Source organism: Anopheles gambiae, chromosome 3 (genome assembly GCF_943734735.2).
Source record: "Anopheles gambiae chromosome 3, idAnoGambNW_F1_1, whole genome shotgun sequence".
Lineage (NCBI taxonomy): Eukaryota > Metazoa > Arthropoda > Insecta > Diptera > Culicidae > Anopheles > Anopheles gambiae.
In genome coordinates this window covers 89,271,381-89,287,008 of record NC_064602.1, presented here as the reverse complement: position 1 = coordinate 89,287,008, position 15,628 = coordinate 89,271,381, and the positions used below count along the sequence as shown (strand labels likewise).

Genomic DNA, 15,628 nt, shown 5'->3' with positions numbered 1-15,628 from the left:
CACACACTACCCTGTCTTCATGTGCAACAGCTTCCACAGATATGTCAAAAGCAGCAGCAGCAGCAACAAACGCTGCTCTCTTTTTGCGCCTTTCTGTGGTTTTCTCGAACCTTTTTATCATTTTTTTCTTCTCCGCTCACGGGAATGTTATCGAAACGTCTAAATCTAAATAGAATTCTTGCTCAAGCGCAACTTGCGCACAGGCTTGTGGTCGTGCAAAACTCCATAGGACCCGCCGCTTGCAAAATCAGTCAACCGTTTGCCGACACAATAGTGCTCGAAGGCAGCCTGCGGAAGGCCCAGAGCACACATACACACACTTTTACAGCCACTTCGCTCGACCTAATTCCATGCAAGCCAATTTTGGGCCCCTGTTCGCCAGGTTTAAAGCCCCCTTCCCGATAACTCCCGAAAACGCACCGCAGCAACTGATCCCGGGGCCATACCTTCTGCATGGTGGATGTGGCTGCTGTTTGTACTTTTCCGACCTTTCGGCTCCGGCTTTCTAAACTCTTCTAGGACTCGATTACCGTGCCCTGAAAAGCATAGCCTCTTCAGGTTTTTTTTTTGCAAATCCTGCCCTTACCTCTCCACACCGAAGAATCTTTGCAAAAGTCGAGTACCGTCGAGCGGGAACAATGGGATCAATGTCTAAATAATAATCCTAATTTTCTAAAACATTTCATTGTGCACGGTTTCGGGGACCGGAATGGCCGCGGGGCACTCCGTTCACCCTCGATACACCATCTCCGTGGTTTCAATATTTCCAGCGGGCGTCCTGAAGGTAAATTTCTATTCCGAAAGTTACAACGCTGCTAGAAGTTCAACTATGCGCCTCCGACCAGCCGTAGGCAGGAGGAAGAAGTCGAGACTTTGGTAAGGACTTCTGGGGCGCTGAACGCTTTAGCCACTTCTTGCGATGCTCTACTTCTAATAGAGTGAGCATCTTGGGGTACTTTTTTCTATGTGTGTGTGTGTGTGTGTGTGTGTGTGTGTGTGTGTGTGTGTGTGCATGCTGATCGTAGCCACGTAGCAAAAGGATACACATGAAACGCACCGGGAGCGGTCTCATCAGTTTTGCGAAGGATCCTTCAGTCTTGTGCGCGGCTCCGTGTGTGAGCTGCTTCTTGTCGCTGCCTGGCGTGCTTGCCTTGCCTAGAGAAGCCTCCTTCTGCAGTTCCTGTCACTCAACGAACCAGTGAACCGTTTCCGAGGCTGTCCGTTTTTGTTCCCCCTTCTGCATGTTTGTGCCCTTATCCTCCACCGGTACGCTTTGCGGTCGTCCTTCGGTCCTTTTCGTGGCCCGGGGCTGGCCGGGTAAATCGGATCGGATCGATGTCGCTGAAGCAGTAAACCGCCTCATCAACCACAGATGCCACCGGGTGGCGGGACTGTTCTAGCCGTTTTTTATGTGTGTGTGTGTGTGTGTGTGTTTTTATCGGTCAAACGTCCTATCTGAAGGCTGTGTGTGTCGGGGGCAGCCGCAAGGCTGGATTAATGGCATGTCGGGATAATTTCCTAACAAGCGATTATCGCTATTTTACTATCAGTGTCCTCGGCTACCGGATGGCTGGTAAGCACCGAGAGAGAGACAGATAGGCGATAATGAAAAGGTTCGCTCCACTGATACGCCGGTCGGTTGAGGTCGGTCGGTTTTAAAGGGCTAATTTCTAGACGTCAACCGTTCTTCCATCGACACTGCGCGGGGTCGAACCTTTGTCCAGCTGTCAGTAATTAGGAAATGGTAAGGACAAAAGGGTGACACAATCCAGGCCAGGCTCGCACCCACGCGGCATTTTGGGCAATGTTTTGGTGGTTTGGGATGGGAGAGAGCATCAGCGACAGGTTGGTTACAGTACTTCGTTCGTTTTAGTTCCACTTTTTAGAAGTATATTAAGAACTATTCAATATTTTGAAGTCTGATTAAAATCTCAAATAATTGTAGAACAGAAATCAAGATCAATCAAACATTTTCTAGTGATTCTTTGTTCAAACAACACAAAACGACCAAATCTATCATTTCCAAAGTTTATTTGAGTCTAGGAAACGTACAATGGCTGATCTTTGTAGGAACTGACAATGCGTCTACCATTGCAGTTTTCATTTTTAAATCAACGAACACGCTTTTCGTTGTGCTTATCATTTTTATTCGAAGCGGAAAGACGCACAAAAAAGCTACACACACAGCAAAAAAAAAAACAAATTTTGCATGATGCATCCAAATGCACTTGGTCAGAGCACGGCCTAACCAGGCACATGCCATAAAAAAGGTAAAAACCAGTAGCTGATTACGGTAGTCTAATTCCCTATCAAATTCATACGCTCTATTGTACTGTGTGTACCTTTATGTATGTTTGTGTGTGTGTGATTGTTTGCCTTATTATTTCCTTATCCGGCTCCGCAAATTAAACCATCCATCAAACATGGACAGCAACCGCAAAGCACGCGCAAAGGAGTGGGAACGGAAAGAAGACAACAACAGAAATCCATTGCCCAATGTTCGCGCAAATCTCATGCGCGGATCCGTCTTTATCATCCATTATGTCGGACGCTTGTTTTAATTACGCTTTTGCGGCTTCAGATTCTGGTGCGTGTGTGTGTGTGATTTGTTTTTTTTTTTATGTGCGCTTTTTTCATCTCATCTCCCGAACAAAAAAAAAAACGAGCTCCCGATGCTCTATTATTTGCTTTTCCCCGAGGCCGCCGTGCATGTGTGTCCTCATTTGCCGTCTACATTTGCGTACCCCGTTGGGTCCATCGTTTGAGTTTTGTCGTCCACACCGCCCCGATTAGCGGGCCCCAAACGTTGGCACACGGACAAAGCACACAGCGCACCACATTTGCTGACCAAACGAAAACCCCTTTTTTTTGGGTTGGTGAGCGGCTTGCTCTGCTCTGGTCTGGTCTGTCTGTCCGCGCCGTCCGCGTCTTCGTTTGATTATTTGCGTCCGATGGGAGGCAATGGTTGTTTTGTTCGTTGCTTGCGCATCGCCGCCACTTCTGGTGCTACCGGTTTGACAGGCCATTTAGACAAATTTGGCACACCGAGAAAACCGGTGACCACTTTATCAGTAGCACCACCGGGGGAGAGAGGGCTAGACCCGCTAGGCCAGCGGGTCAGAGCTCGGATTGTGTTTACTTTTACGGCTAGTGGTGAATAATTTTGCGAGCTGCTCAGAATCTCCTCGCAACGCGGTTGGATTGCACATCGTTAGTTTTCAGGCGCTCAGGGTGGCATAAGAAAATAATAAACGCCAACAGCCTCTCTCAAGCAGCGCCGATTACATGAAGAGCTGCTAATCCTTTGCCGAGCTTACTCATAGTGCTCTCTTCATCGCTCTCTTGCTACAAATAGCACACAAAAAAGCATCGAACGTTCCCTCAGCAATAAAGGCAAACTTCAGTCGTAGACAAAAGCAAATATTTAATCACTCCAATATTGTTCAATCAATTTCAAACGGCTAATCGGCGACCCTGTATCTCAACCGCCTTTTCTCGTGCGCAATAATTCGCATGACGCGACAATTAATGCGCAAGCGTACTTAGTCTCCGTCCGCTCACGCACGGCAACTTGGGCGCATCCTCACTGCGTTCCCATGGACCTCTCTACATCAGCCGTTAAGCATGCCAACAGAGCACCATCGTTCCCTTTCGGCACTTATTGGGTTTGATTGTTGTGTAAACAAAAGTCATTCCGGTCTTTCATCTCTTGCCGCCTCGTGTGTGCGTAAACGCGCAAAGCGATTCCGACGATGGTGACAACAACACCACCACCACCAACCTCTCTTACGCGTCCTCCTCGGGGCCCGCTGGCGAGCATACGCCGATTAAGGCGTATTATTTATTGATAGTAAACACAATTAAGCGTACAATCATGATCTCGGCAAGCATAGGAAGCATAGTGTCACCATCGTTTGCTTACGGATCCGTCGGCAAGAGCAGTCGGGGCAGTAGTGTTTAAAGGGAATTGGTTGGGAAAAAAGGAACGAGCAAACAACCCAAACAACATACACGCTACAACAAAAAACGGCCCCAAACTACAGGCAAATCCAGTGGCTGGTGCTTCTGGTTGTCGATTAAGCTAAACGCGTAGTAGCGCAGATTAAGAGGACACCATTATTTCACCTTCACGCCACGGACCGTACATCGCGGGAGCGGCTGCTGGTGATGCTGGTGATCCATTAGCTACAACAGCAAAGACCGGCGGACGGGCACTGCTCGTGTCCTGTGGGCCACTCGAGTTCGGCCCCGAGTTCAAAGGGAGGTCCGCCGACAGCCGGGTAACGGTCATAAAAACGACGCGCTTTCTTTTTAAAACCCCACTCACCCACCCGCGCCCGCACCCAATGGTTTAGTGTTGGCCATTTCCCGGGTCCCCTGTGTGCGGTTGCTACTGTCCACGCGGGCGAAGCGAAGCGGTAAAACCAGAGTGTGTGTGTGTGTGCGTATAAAGCGGACATTAATGTACACGTGCGACGCAACCTAGAGGTCGTTTGCTACTGTACAGAGTGTGTTTTTTTTTTTGATCAGTAAAGTTTTTTTGTAGCTGGACTTCAATGTTTTTTTCGTCTTCCTTTTTGATTTGGCAGCAAGCGAAACGATCGCTATGTTTGATGGTCGTTGGAATCAAGACGTTAATTTCCCCACGGACAAAGAATGCACACCAACACACAAAAAAGTGAGTTAAAAATGGCTCAAGAGTACTTACAAATCCGTGCTTATCACTAATGTTGTTGGTAAGCTTCAGCTTGTGAAACGAGACCACCTTCTGCATCCACTGTTCGCCGGTCGAGGGCGAATCCGGATGGATGTACATGCGCTTGGGCATCTCCGGGTCGGCCTTGCCCGCCACCATCCACCGGCTGAGGGGAAAATGTGAGAGAGGAAGAGAGATGATATTAGTTAGATGTCTCGTTAAAAGTGCAAGAATGTTGACCCAATTGATGGACCCACTTGATGGATTTGGCATTGGACTATAAGCATAGGTATGGGAGATGTACTATCACCTTCAGGATCTCGATCGAGCATCGAACGTTGCGATTCAATGATTCCTACAAATGACTTTGTTGAAAAGGGTCCACAAGGTAATGAGTATTCTTTGATTTAAGATTCAGATGCTCTTATATGACATAGATAACACGATATCATCGCACGATATCCATATTATTCATGGAATGAGCTATGTCATTCATCAGAAGTCAATTCAGTGATCGATTATTGGAATAAATCATAGGAAACGGCACAGTGACTAAGAAATTGAGCTTCCTGATTGATAGTTTCCAATTCTTCCAGAAACAAATTCCGTTTTCAACTCATCGCAACTCATCGAAAGATGTGCGAAGAAACCTTACCTGTTGTGAAACTTATACCGGTAGTCGTCCGCCGCCACAATGTCGAGCAGCAGGATGTACTTGGCTTTTGCGTCCAGCCCGGACACGCGAAACTTCATTTGCGGGAACATTTGCCTGTAAAAAAAATGAGAGCAACATATGATACAGTCGTTAGTCGATTGCGTGCTGAAAGCTGTGTTGAAAAATGTTCAAAAATGTATAAAACCCATCATCATCATCATCATCCTCGGTCCCAACCAGCCGTCAAAAATTAAGCAATAACTCCTTAACGCATCGCTCGCATCAACGCAATGCTCGTAAAAGTTGCATGCTCAAATATCTGATTTTCTGTGTCCAAAATAACCGTTTTTATCGCCGCACTGTTCATCTCAACTCCACGGTGGTGAAATTGAATATCTTGCCATTTCTTTCACCCAAGATCGCTACACTGAAACCGTTCCAAAACCGCGTGCGTGTATGTCAACAAAGATTTGGCAAAATCTCCTCTGCTTCATCATCCGCTGACATACATCCGTGAAAAGTCCGACAATCCGTCAAACGGAATTTATCGCTCCAAGTCATCGGTGAACGGTGCGCAAACGAACGCGTTCCTAGCTTCGGCGGTAATTTACACCCATTTTCACCACAAGATGGCGTACGCTCTTTTTCGGGGAGGAACATTTGCTGTCGCATTAAGCACAAGCCGTCCAGAAATAGCGAACGGGCATGTAACTCCGTAACTCCGTTGTGTACGGTGTACACTTTCAAGGTGTCTATTGAATTTATTTTCCTACCGATGGAAGGTAGGCCTAGTCTATTTGCCATCCGCCATCCGGGTTTGGCTTGGGATCGTAAAAATCATCCATTCGGAGCTTAAATTTAAACACACACACACACACACACAATCGCACTCTAGGCGAGCGGCGCTGAGCTGTCAAAATTCGGACCAAGGGAGCTGTTTTCCGCTTCGGAGGCGGAGGTGAGGGCGATTTGGGATGGGTCCATCAACACCAGACACCGGCGTGGCGCGAGTGTACTCACTCGAGAGCGCATGAGTGTTACGCCCTGCTGAACAACTCACACGCCAACCAAACGCCGTTCCAACAACACCTTCGAGAGGATGGCGTGTTATCGTTTTCATCTTCCAAGAGGAACGCTGTGCGGAACTGGAGGTGTGTAGGGTCAAGATGGTTGTTTTAGTACACCCTCAAAAACTTATCTCCCGAAAGGCTGCAGGGAGTGTGTCGGTGAGATTACTAACCCAGGAATTATTAGGAAACCTCTTGCCTTTTTGTGTGTATTTTTAGCAACCTTCCCCCCCCCCCCCCCCCCCCCCCCCGGTTTGCTGTAAGTGTATGGCGGTGCATATTTTAATTAACGCTTCTCCCTCCGAGCACACAAACTCCCGCAGCGTCAACCGACCGAGAATTATTAGGTTAGTTTTAAGTGTGCTCAAAAATGGCTGACCGGTGTGATGATCGCTTGCGGTGATTCGGGCGTGCATGGAAAGGTTACAACGCCCTTAAAAACTTCCCTTCTCGACGAGGCTCTAGAAATAGATCTAAGCACAGCGAACAAGCAGCAACAAAAAATCCCCCATTTCCGAGGAAGTTGTCGGGCGGGCTCCATAACCCGTAGTCGGACCCGGTCCCACACCTATCGCATCGGAAATCATCTTCCGGTCAGTGCCACCCTGGTGTGTGTGTGTGCCCGCTGAGTGATTTTATAGGTGTGGAAAACGCCAGACTTTTCATGATAATTATCAGCCGTGGTACAGCCGTGTTGCCGGTGTTGCGACGCGGGACCCAGGGCGGCATACGAATGTGTACATTATTACGGTCGTAAATTATTTCGGGCCCCCCTCCATGAAAAGCTTCCACCAAGGAGGCTCCCATGCCAACCATTGGATGTATCAGTGGTTTTTGGTTGTTTGTTTAATGAGCAACAAACTGGGTGGTGGTGCGTGCGTGCTGGTGGTGGGTCGGACACTCTGCCCACCCGGCCACACTTTTAGTCGGATGCTTTTCTTCCGGGGTCATTTGACCACCTACAGGAAGCTAAAGGGTGGATGGGAGGAACGGCAGAAGCGCAGGGCCCGAAAATTGAATCTAGTTTAGAGGGCCAACCGATGTGGTCGGACGCTTTCCGAAGCTTCCCCGAAGCCACCGAACGGCCGCGGGATGGATGGATTTTCTCATCCATCCATTTTGATTTTTTGTGTTTTGTCTTAATTAAATTTTTTCGCTATGATGGAGGACTGTTTGGTGTATTTTTTCTCTCTCTTTTGTTTCTTTTTTGGGGTGTAGTCTCACAAAACGATGTTACGATCGAGTGGAGGCATTTCGAGCATTTCGGTTATTTCACCCGCAACGCAGACGCTGAGGATTAAACGCAAAGTGTCTAGCGACCCGCTAGAGCATAGTTAGCTGGTAGCTGGTGTGACGGTCAACATGCGCTTTTAATAAGTTCCAAGTTTTCATTTTGCTTATCCGCGCCAGAGGTGCGCGAGATAAACCCCCCTTGCAATGTTTGGCGATGTAGCTCTGGCGCGGGATAAATCAATCTCTTCCCTGCCGCATGTTCATCATTTTTCACGCCAACACGTTCAGCTCAGGCGCTCAGGTGCTGCGCGAGCCAGCGAAGCGACAAGAAGAAAGATACCAGGAAACATATTTTCGGGGGTGTTTCCACAAAAAAAACCACACAAAAGAATTGTACATTTTTTCGAAAGCATGATGGAACGCGTGTTTTACTTTCGTGTTTCCGTGTAGCGACGGCACTGGGCGGGAAGGCACTAGTGTTATTGTTTTTAATTTATATTTCCACCACCACCGGAAAGGTTTGCGGTGGGCTGTTGTTGTATGAAGCTTTGCCATATTCTTTGCTCAAGCCGAAGCTCATACACGCTCACCAGAATTCCTCGTGCACACTTGCACAAAACACAATTATTTGGTGATTTTATTAATACTTCCACGCCCGTGAAACGTCTAATTATCATTTCCAGCTCGCCTGCCGCTTGCCTACAAATAGCCCCGATTAGCTTGCATTAGCGCCCACCGCTGATGGTGCTGCTGCTGCTGCTAAATGTGTGTGTGCAGAAAGGAGGGAATAATAATTTTGCTCAATTTTACACCAAGCAGCAGCAGCCGCAACAGGCAACAAAATGGCCTACACCAAAACCCGTCTTACAGCCTTACAGCCTTTTACAATCACTTTACTTTTACGCCTACCAAAAAAAAAGAAAAGGTTGAATAAATAAACGTGCAAAGATTCTTAATTTTCTGGTAACACTACGCAGCAATTCCAGCTGCATAACAATTAACACACCCAATTATTAGTGCACGCGTCGTTGCACCGTTTGCAAACCGTTTCCACCGTACGCTGGTCACACTAATGGTAGGCCCGGTTGAATTCTTCCAGCGAAGTAACATGCGGTGAACTGATTTCCACAGATAAGTATTTACAATTTCGAGTTTAAGTTGTAGTTTTACAGTGCGAGATATTCGATTAGGTTTAATCTCACTAAAGAGTGGATTTTAATTTTAATTGCTTGGCCTTGCAATATTTGTATGCCTTATCATTGACTATTATTCTATCAAAAAGGTTTGTTAGAAGGAAACAGCAGGCAGTTTTTAAAATGTTTTTATAATAGAAGAAAAATTGACTTCAGCACCAACAATTTCTTGGAGCTCCTATGTTCATGAATATCGACATAGTAGAAATCAATGCTCAGGAATTAAGCATGTTTCAATATTGCGTCCAATTATGTTTAGTGAGTTTAGTGAGAGCCTTACAGGTGATAGAAATGCACTAATATTAAAAAAAGATCACTAAATACAGGACTTTTTTTCAATTTCAATCTGAACCAAGGAAATATCTGAAAACACAAGTTCAATATTTCTGAAAAACAGGCTCAAGCCTTTCAACATTTAATTCCAAAAGCAGTTAATTTCAATGTTGGAGTCTGAGAGAGGCTCTAGCAACCAAAAATGTACGGTAAATGTTCAAAGAAATCAAGAAACAATGATGCACTGCATGTAATTCCCCGCACTGTTCGATCATTGCCATCTAGTTTCAAGTGAGATAGAACCCATATTTCATCGAGCTGCGATCGCGCACGGCTAAGGCATCGCGCACACCACACTGTTAGCACAAAAATTAAAAACAAATCTGTCCCTTTTATAACCAGATTAACACCACGGCATAGTCGCCAGCACGCCACCAACGATGATGGCCCAATCTCGCTCCCCCTCCCCGAGCCCGGAACCTCTCCACCCCGGGTTCAGCGAGAGTGTCAAACGAGCGAGTGTTCCGGACTCCCGGTAGCGCAAGCATGACCGGAAGGTGATGCTCGGGGCCATCAAAACAGCTTCTCGTTTTTTCTGTGTGTTTAAGTTCGCTTTTTTTTATTGTGTGGTGTGTGTTAGCAGTGATGATTGTGTGGCGCGATATGACTTAATCACTAGCTCGCGTGATAAACCCATGAGCGCGATGATGCGTTGAAATGCGATTTCCTCGTTGGTCCAAACCCAAAACCTCCCTAATTCATTTCCAATGACAAACGCTGGCAGTAGTTGGAAGCATTGGGAGCAGCGGTGGATGTTCCCTCGGGGGAGCGGGTGTATACATTTCTATCACGATCGCATCGTGCGCCAATCTGGGCTGGTGTAACATGCACACTAACCGGATCGTTAACTGTGTAACTAATATACCCACATCCAGACAACTTCAACCATACAAAACCGCAGCAAACGCCTTACAAAACTGCATCGCGATGATGAACCGTTCTCGGAATTCCAGTGAGTACTTGCCCTTTTCCATGGAAGCCTGATATCGCTAAGACACTTCTTTTTTTGTGCGACACGCATTGCTTGTTGTCACCCTTTTTTTGATTTGTTGTTATGAAGAAAACTCATTTCCAAGAAAACACTAAACGAACTGTCACAACAAGTGTGATGAGTGTGTCGAAGAAGGAAAAGTGTGACAGTACAAAAAATGCTTGATATTTAAAAAAAACACTCATACACCAACTATCTGCTTAAATTAAAATTAATGTGAGACGTTGACAACTGCGTTAACTAGAAACGAACAAACAACCAACAAAAAAAGCAGCAAGTCTACTACAGCGCGGTCGATTGTCACCACCAACCAGCGGAAGCAGGCAGCCCGATAATCTGGCCAACTTGGCGGATGCATCAACCACCACCGAGGCGGACAGGCGGACGGTAAATCAGTGTTAATGAGATGATGATAGCCCGAATCCGAACATGCGACAACAAGTGCACGCGTGCGGTTGATAAACTGCATCGGTGGGTGACGGGATGCAGCGAGCACCACCATCACCATCACCACCACCACCGCAACAGCAAAAAGTGCAGTGCACCAGCGGGTGACACAGCTCAACTGTGACCGCGTGCGGTTCGCGCATTGCGCTGCTGCGACGCGAACCAAGCTTTAATTAGAGCGCGATGTGACAAACATAGTCAGAAAAAAACGCGCTCACTCACACACGAAGCCTGCATCAATATGGGAGCGCTCGTTGCCTTCATCGGACGTAGCGTGCCGTGCGACAGCGACAGGCTGTCTATTTAGCGCACTGCGAAACGCGCTGCTAATCTGCGCTCGCCCATTGCGCCGCTAATCTGACCCCCACAAAACTGTCCGCGAGGTCAGCGCGACCTCAGCCGACTGGCGGGTCAGTGCGGAAACTACGGCACAATCTCATCGCAGACCATTCGGTACAAGAGCGCTCGATGTCCCTGGTGACAGGCAGCACCGACATACGACACTGATAACGAATGCGCACACATAATCTGGGAATGCTGTGAGTCAGCAGAAAAAAAACACCGGAGAAGAGATGCTCGAAGGTCTCCGAACTCCGAACGGCATAAAACAAGAGGGGAACGGAGGCAATCAACACTTTGGGAACGGGAGGTTTGTCAACAGGGCACCATTGGAGTGAGGAGCAGCTTTCACGGTCCATTTGAGACAGCTTCCGCTAGGTTCCGATTGCGATAGTCTTCGGAGGGACGTCGATTGCAGTTGGCTGGTGTTCGATAAGATTAAAAACCGCTCGCAGCGGCCATTGAGCTGGCCTCAACAGTAGCCAGCAAACCGTTTTTTCTTGCAATTGGCGGTGTCTATGATGCGAGTTTTCGCATTGAAGGGGATCATTTTTCACTTTGATCGTCTGCAGTGCTGCTTTTTTTTAATTCAGAACAAATATAACAAAAAGGTCATTACCTCGGCAAGAGGACACAACGTCACTGTAATGAACCCACACAAGACCAGCGCTTTAATTGATAGGGCTGTTTTGCTGGAAAGCGTATCAGAAGCAGCAGTGTCGAGGACATGCAGCAAAAGCTTTAAGCCTTTGCATAAAGAAAAAGCGCACAGCCCAACCGAAGATCATGCAGCTCAATGTTTACTGCCACCCAGCGGATCTTCCGGACCCATTACCCGGGCCCAGCAGCAGCAGCAGCAGCCAGTGAGTGCAAAACAAAAAAAAACGAATGAAAAACACAACACACTACTCTCGAGGCCCCAACAGGGAAACTTGGGGAAGAAAATCGTGACATGAATACTTCATAATTTGTAATGTTTGCTTAACCCTCTCATGGAGCCCTCGTGGAACGGTCCGAGCATCGCCGGTGGTTTCTCGTTTACGACCCTCTGGAGGGAAAATTATAACTGGCTGGCCAATATGATCATGATTTTCGTCTGCCCTCTCTCTCTCTCTCTCTCTTTCTCTCTTCGTCTCTGATCACACCTCGCACGCTTGTAAAAATGAGCCTGCGGAGTCTCCCGAGCCAACAGATCACCTTCCAAATTAGCCACTGCTGCTGCCAGTATCCCGGGCAAACGCGAAACAAGCCCTCGGGGGCTTTTTCGGATGGGACCTGCAACGCCGTGGAGTACACGATAATGGGGCCCCGTCATCGAGGAGCCACTTCGGTGGAGGTAATGTTTATTTTTTAACGTTCGCTTGCTGTTTTTCTCCCATGTTTTTCTCCGTCTCCTACGGGGAGGACTCTCTCACTGTCGTCGGGGTGAAGAATGGAGATGGGGTTTTCTTTCCTCAGGAGGGGAGAGGGGGGCAAGTTGTAGATTTAGCGCCACACCATCCTTGCTGGTACGGACGTACGTGATCTTGGTAGGCGCCAGTGTAAAACGGTCATCCAGAACGTCTCTATAGCTGAAATGATCGTGGCCAGCTGCACCTTGGACGAGGGCTGTGGGGGATGGTGGAGCCGAAATCTTCACCAACGACGACGCGAAGATGATGACGTTGGTGATGATGCCCGGGTCGCGATGATAATGATGTATTTAAATAAAACAATTTGAATTATTTCAACCGAGCGAGACCGAAAGAGAGCGAGTGGTTGGTTCGGTACTGGACCTGGGGGTGGATTCTTGGGCATCGTGAGAAAGAAGGAAAGAAGCTGACCGTGCGGACGGGCGACGACGAGGGTGGCAAGTGGATGAGAAATCACTCAATCTCGATCAGTAAGGCGCCAGCCCAACGGCCACGCTCCGGACGAACGAACCCTTCACGTCGTCACGAACTCGCTCGTCCGGAAGACCGCTGCGACGGTGGTGTTGGCTTACCTTCGTGTGGGCTGTCTTAATGTTGGACTGTTGATGCACCTTGTGAGGCTTGAGAAAGGCTAGAGCGCAATCGATCTTTGCCTGGGTGATCTTTTGCCTGCCTGTTGTAAGAGTGAATGAATTGCTGGTAAAGTGAAACGGTTCGTTTTTGATGGTTGAAACCCGGGTTTTGTCTTTGGCGCGAGTGAGAAGAGAAGTATTGTACGTACTAATTTGTTCTCGCAGGATCACTCCGAAAGGTGAGCATCATTGAACAACATATTAAGACATTTACGGTATCTAAACCTCACCGACTAATGCAACATTAACCCCTTTTGGGACCTTTGCTGCTAATATGAATAGAATGGGCTAGCCCGCTAACGGTACACAACCCAACATTCCATAACCAAACGCAGAGACAGCGAGGACAACAAGGGCGCCAATGATGATGATGTGGAAATTCATCACCTTGTGCCCGCAACAGCTCGTTAAGAAAGTAAACAAGCAACGACCGAGAGTTTAGGGTTACAAACAAAAGGCAGGCCAAAATCAATTTGAAACGATCTCGGTCTCTTTCGAAACCTCCCCATTCGACCCCCGGGTTCAGAACACCACCACCACCGAGGACCATCCTAATCGAGCCTGGTACGGCCAAACGGGAACACACTCCTCGCTTGTACACACACACACACACACAGGAACTGGCTCAGGATTCCACAGCCCGTCATTATCACCATCTGCCCCGAGGGTCCCCGATTCTGGGCCCCGAAAACGACACACCGGACAACACCAACAAGCTAAAGTGTTCGAACATGAGGCAGAGCAACAAAAAAAAACACCAACCAACTCCACGAGGTCCCTATACTCGTCTCGTACTATTGAACGAGGAAAGCACCAGGGCATGATAGTGATCGGGCTTGCGTTTTGCACTGGCCATGTGATTAACGCGCCACAACGCCCTCTGTCAGCAGCAGTGACTCCACTGCGACGGTATCTTCCGGTTTTTGGGAAATAGGAGCGTACAAGAGAGAGAGAAAGAGAACGAGCAAACGCCATGATTAACGGGCCACCCTTTTTTTTTTGGTTGGCGTCGCGATTCCGAGACCACCGAATCATAATTCGTGATACTTCTACTGCCTGCTTGTAGAGGCCTCGTAGGCGCTTCAGGCTCTCCTGCACAAAAGAGGTGTACGCGACGCAAGCGTTGTGGTAGGTTCACGCCCCAAAACGAGTGGGGCGATGATGAACACCACCATCGATGACCACTCGCCGTTTGGTTATTTGCTTTGCTTCGCTACGCTTTCTTCGTCCCCCTCCCCCTGCCCATTGGCATCCTCTGTGCTCTGTCGTGGCTCTTCAATGGTCCTGCGTGGCGTGGTGCATTGGGAGAACGAAGTTTTTGTTTGGTTTTCCGTTCGCTTGCAGGAGGCCCTACCTTTTACCGTGTGCAGAGGTCCTTTCGCTAATCAAACTGATGATGGTGGGGGGGGGGATTGGGGTGCTTCGGGAAGAGCTTCCAGCTTGTTTGGGTTATTGTTATTGGCAGTAATGCTGATATAGTTATTATAGGTTATGAATATTCATGCTACAGCGTCTGGTAGCGCGTCTTGTAGATGCGCTTTTGCTCCGTTTGCTTTCGTATCCCAACACATTCTTTTAATTCCTTTCGGGGTAGTGCGATTTTTTTGTTTGTTGCGTTTTTGTTTCTTGTGTGGCGATTGTTTTAATATCCTTCTTGATTGTACTTGTGTTACGTTCGCATTTTTTTTCTTTTCCGTTAAATATTACTTGAAATTCGTGTTCTACACGTTTGCATAGTTCGGTAGATCCTCCTGTTTGGTGCTCCATTACGCAAAATACCAAACAAAAGCCAAATATTAAGGAAATGGCACAGACTCGGACGCACCTTGTTACAATTGTACGTCTGGACGTGCTGGATCGATGGATCTTGGCTTCTTCGCTTTAGCGATTTCGTCCACGGAATGCAGCACAGCGTCACACAGCGCGTCAGGATTTCTCCCTCCGCTGATTCCTGGTTGCTTCGGGCGATTAATTGAGATGCAAATACGTGACGCTCAGCGGAGGTAGGTATGTGGTTGATTGCTATCACGGCACTCCTTGTTTAAGTGGTGTTAATTTTGTCGTCTGTTTGTTTACCTCCAGGAGGTACTAATTATGGGGGCCAAAAGACGCCATTTTCGTGGATGGAAATTTCTTCCCCGTTCGCTGATCGAGAACTTGTATCACTTTTTGTTACAATTTCTGTACGGTTTTTAGAGTACAGTTTACAACACACAAGAAGTTGGCAGTTTCGTCGGTCTGATTTCTGACAGCTTCGTGTGTTCGTGTCCTTCATTCCCAGCGTCCCACATTTGATTGAATAATTTCACGGCAAAGCACAAGCAGCACTGCAATTATCATGCGATCCGGCAGGAGATCGGCACATCGTTGACGTGCGTCATTTAAATAAATTAACCAGCAACCCGGCCGAACGGCGCGCGATCCAGTTGACGTGCCCCGTTCGTGTACGTTCGACACCCCACGAGAACACCCTGTTTTGGAGCTGCCGTGGCTGCTCACATGCAACGCCACCAGAACGTGCGTCGTCGCTTCAGCTGTTGTTTGTCACGGCTACAGTACCGTGCAGAAATTAATTCATAATTTACGATGGGCTGCATCGCTCCCCCCCCACCCCTTCCACCTTCATGATC

The 15,628-nt window shown here is 47.9% G+C and overlaps 1 protein-coding gene across 5 annotated transcripts in view; it reads right to left on the bottom strand.

The window, feature by feature from the left end:
* LOC3291411 (optomotor-blind protein) overlaps positions 1 to 15,628 on the bottom strand; it is a 134,468-nt gene that overhangs the window by 84,168 nt on the left and 34,672 nt on the right. For all 5 annotated transcript variants that reach the window (XM_061655794.1, XM_061655792.1, XM_061655796.1 and 2 more), the window contains exons 3-4: positions 5,352 to 5,465; positions 4,709 to 4,862 (exon numbers count right to left, since the gene is read on the bottom strand). In XM_061655794.1, coding sequence (XP_061511778.1) covers positions 4,709 to 4,862; positions 5,352 to 5,465 — 268 coding nt within the window. The remainder of the gene's footprint in view (positions 1 to 4,708; positions 4,863 to 5,351; positions 5,466 to 15,628) is intronic.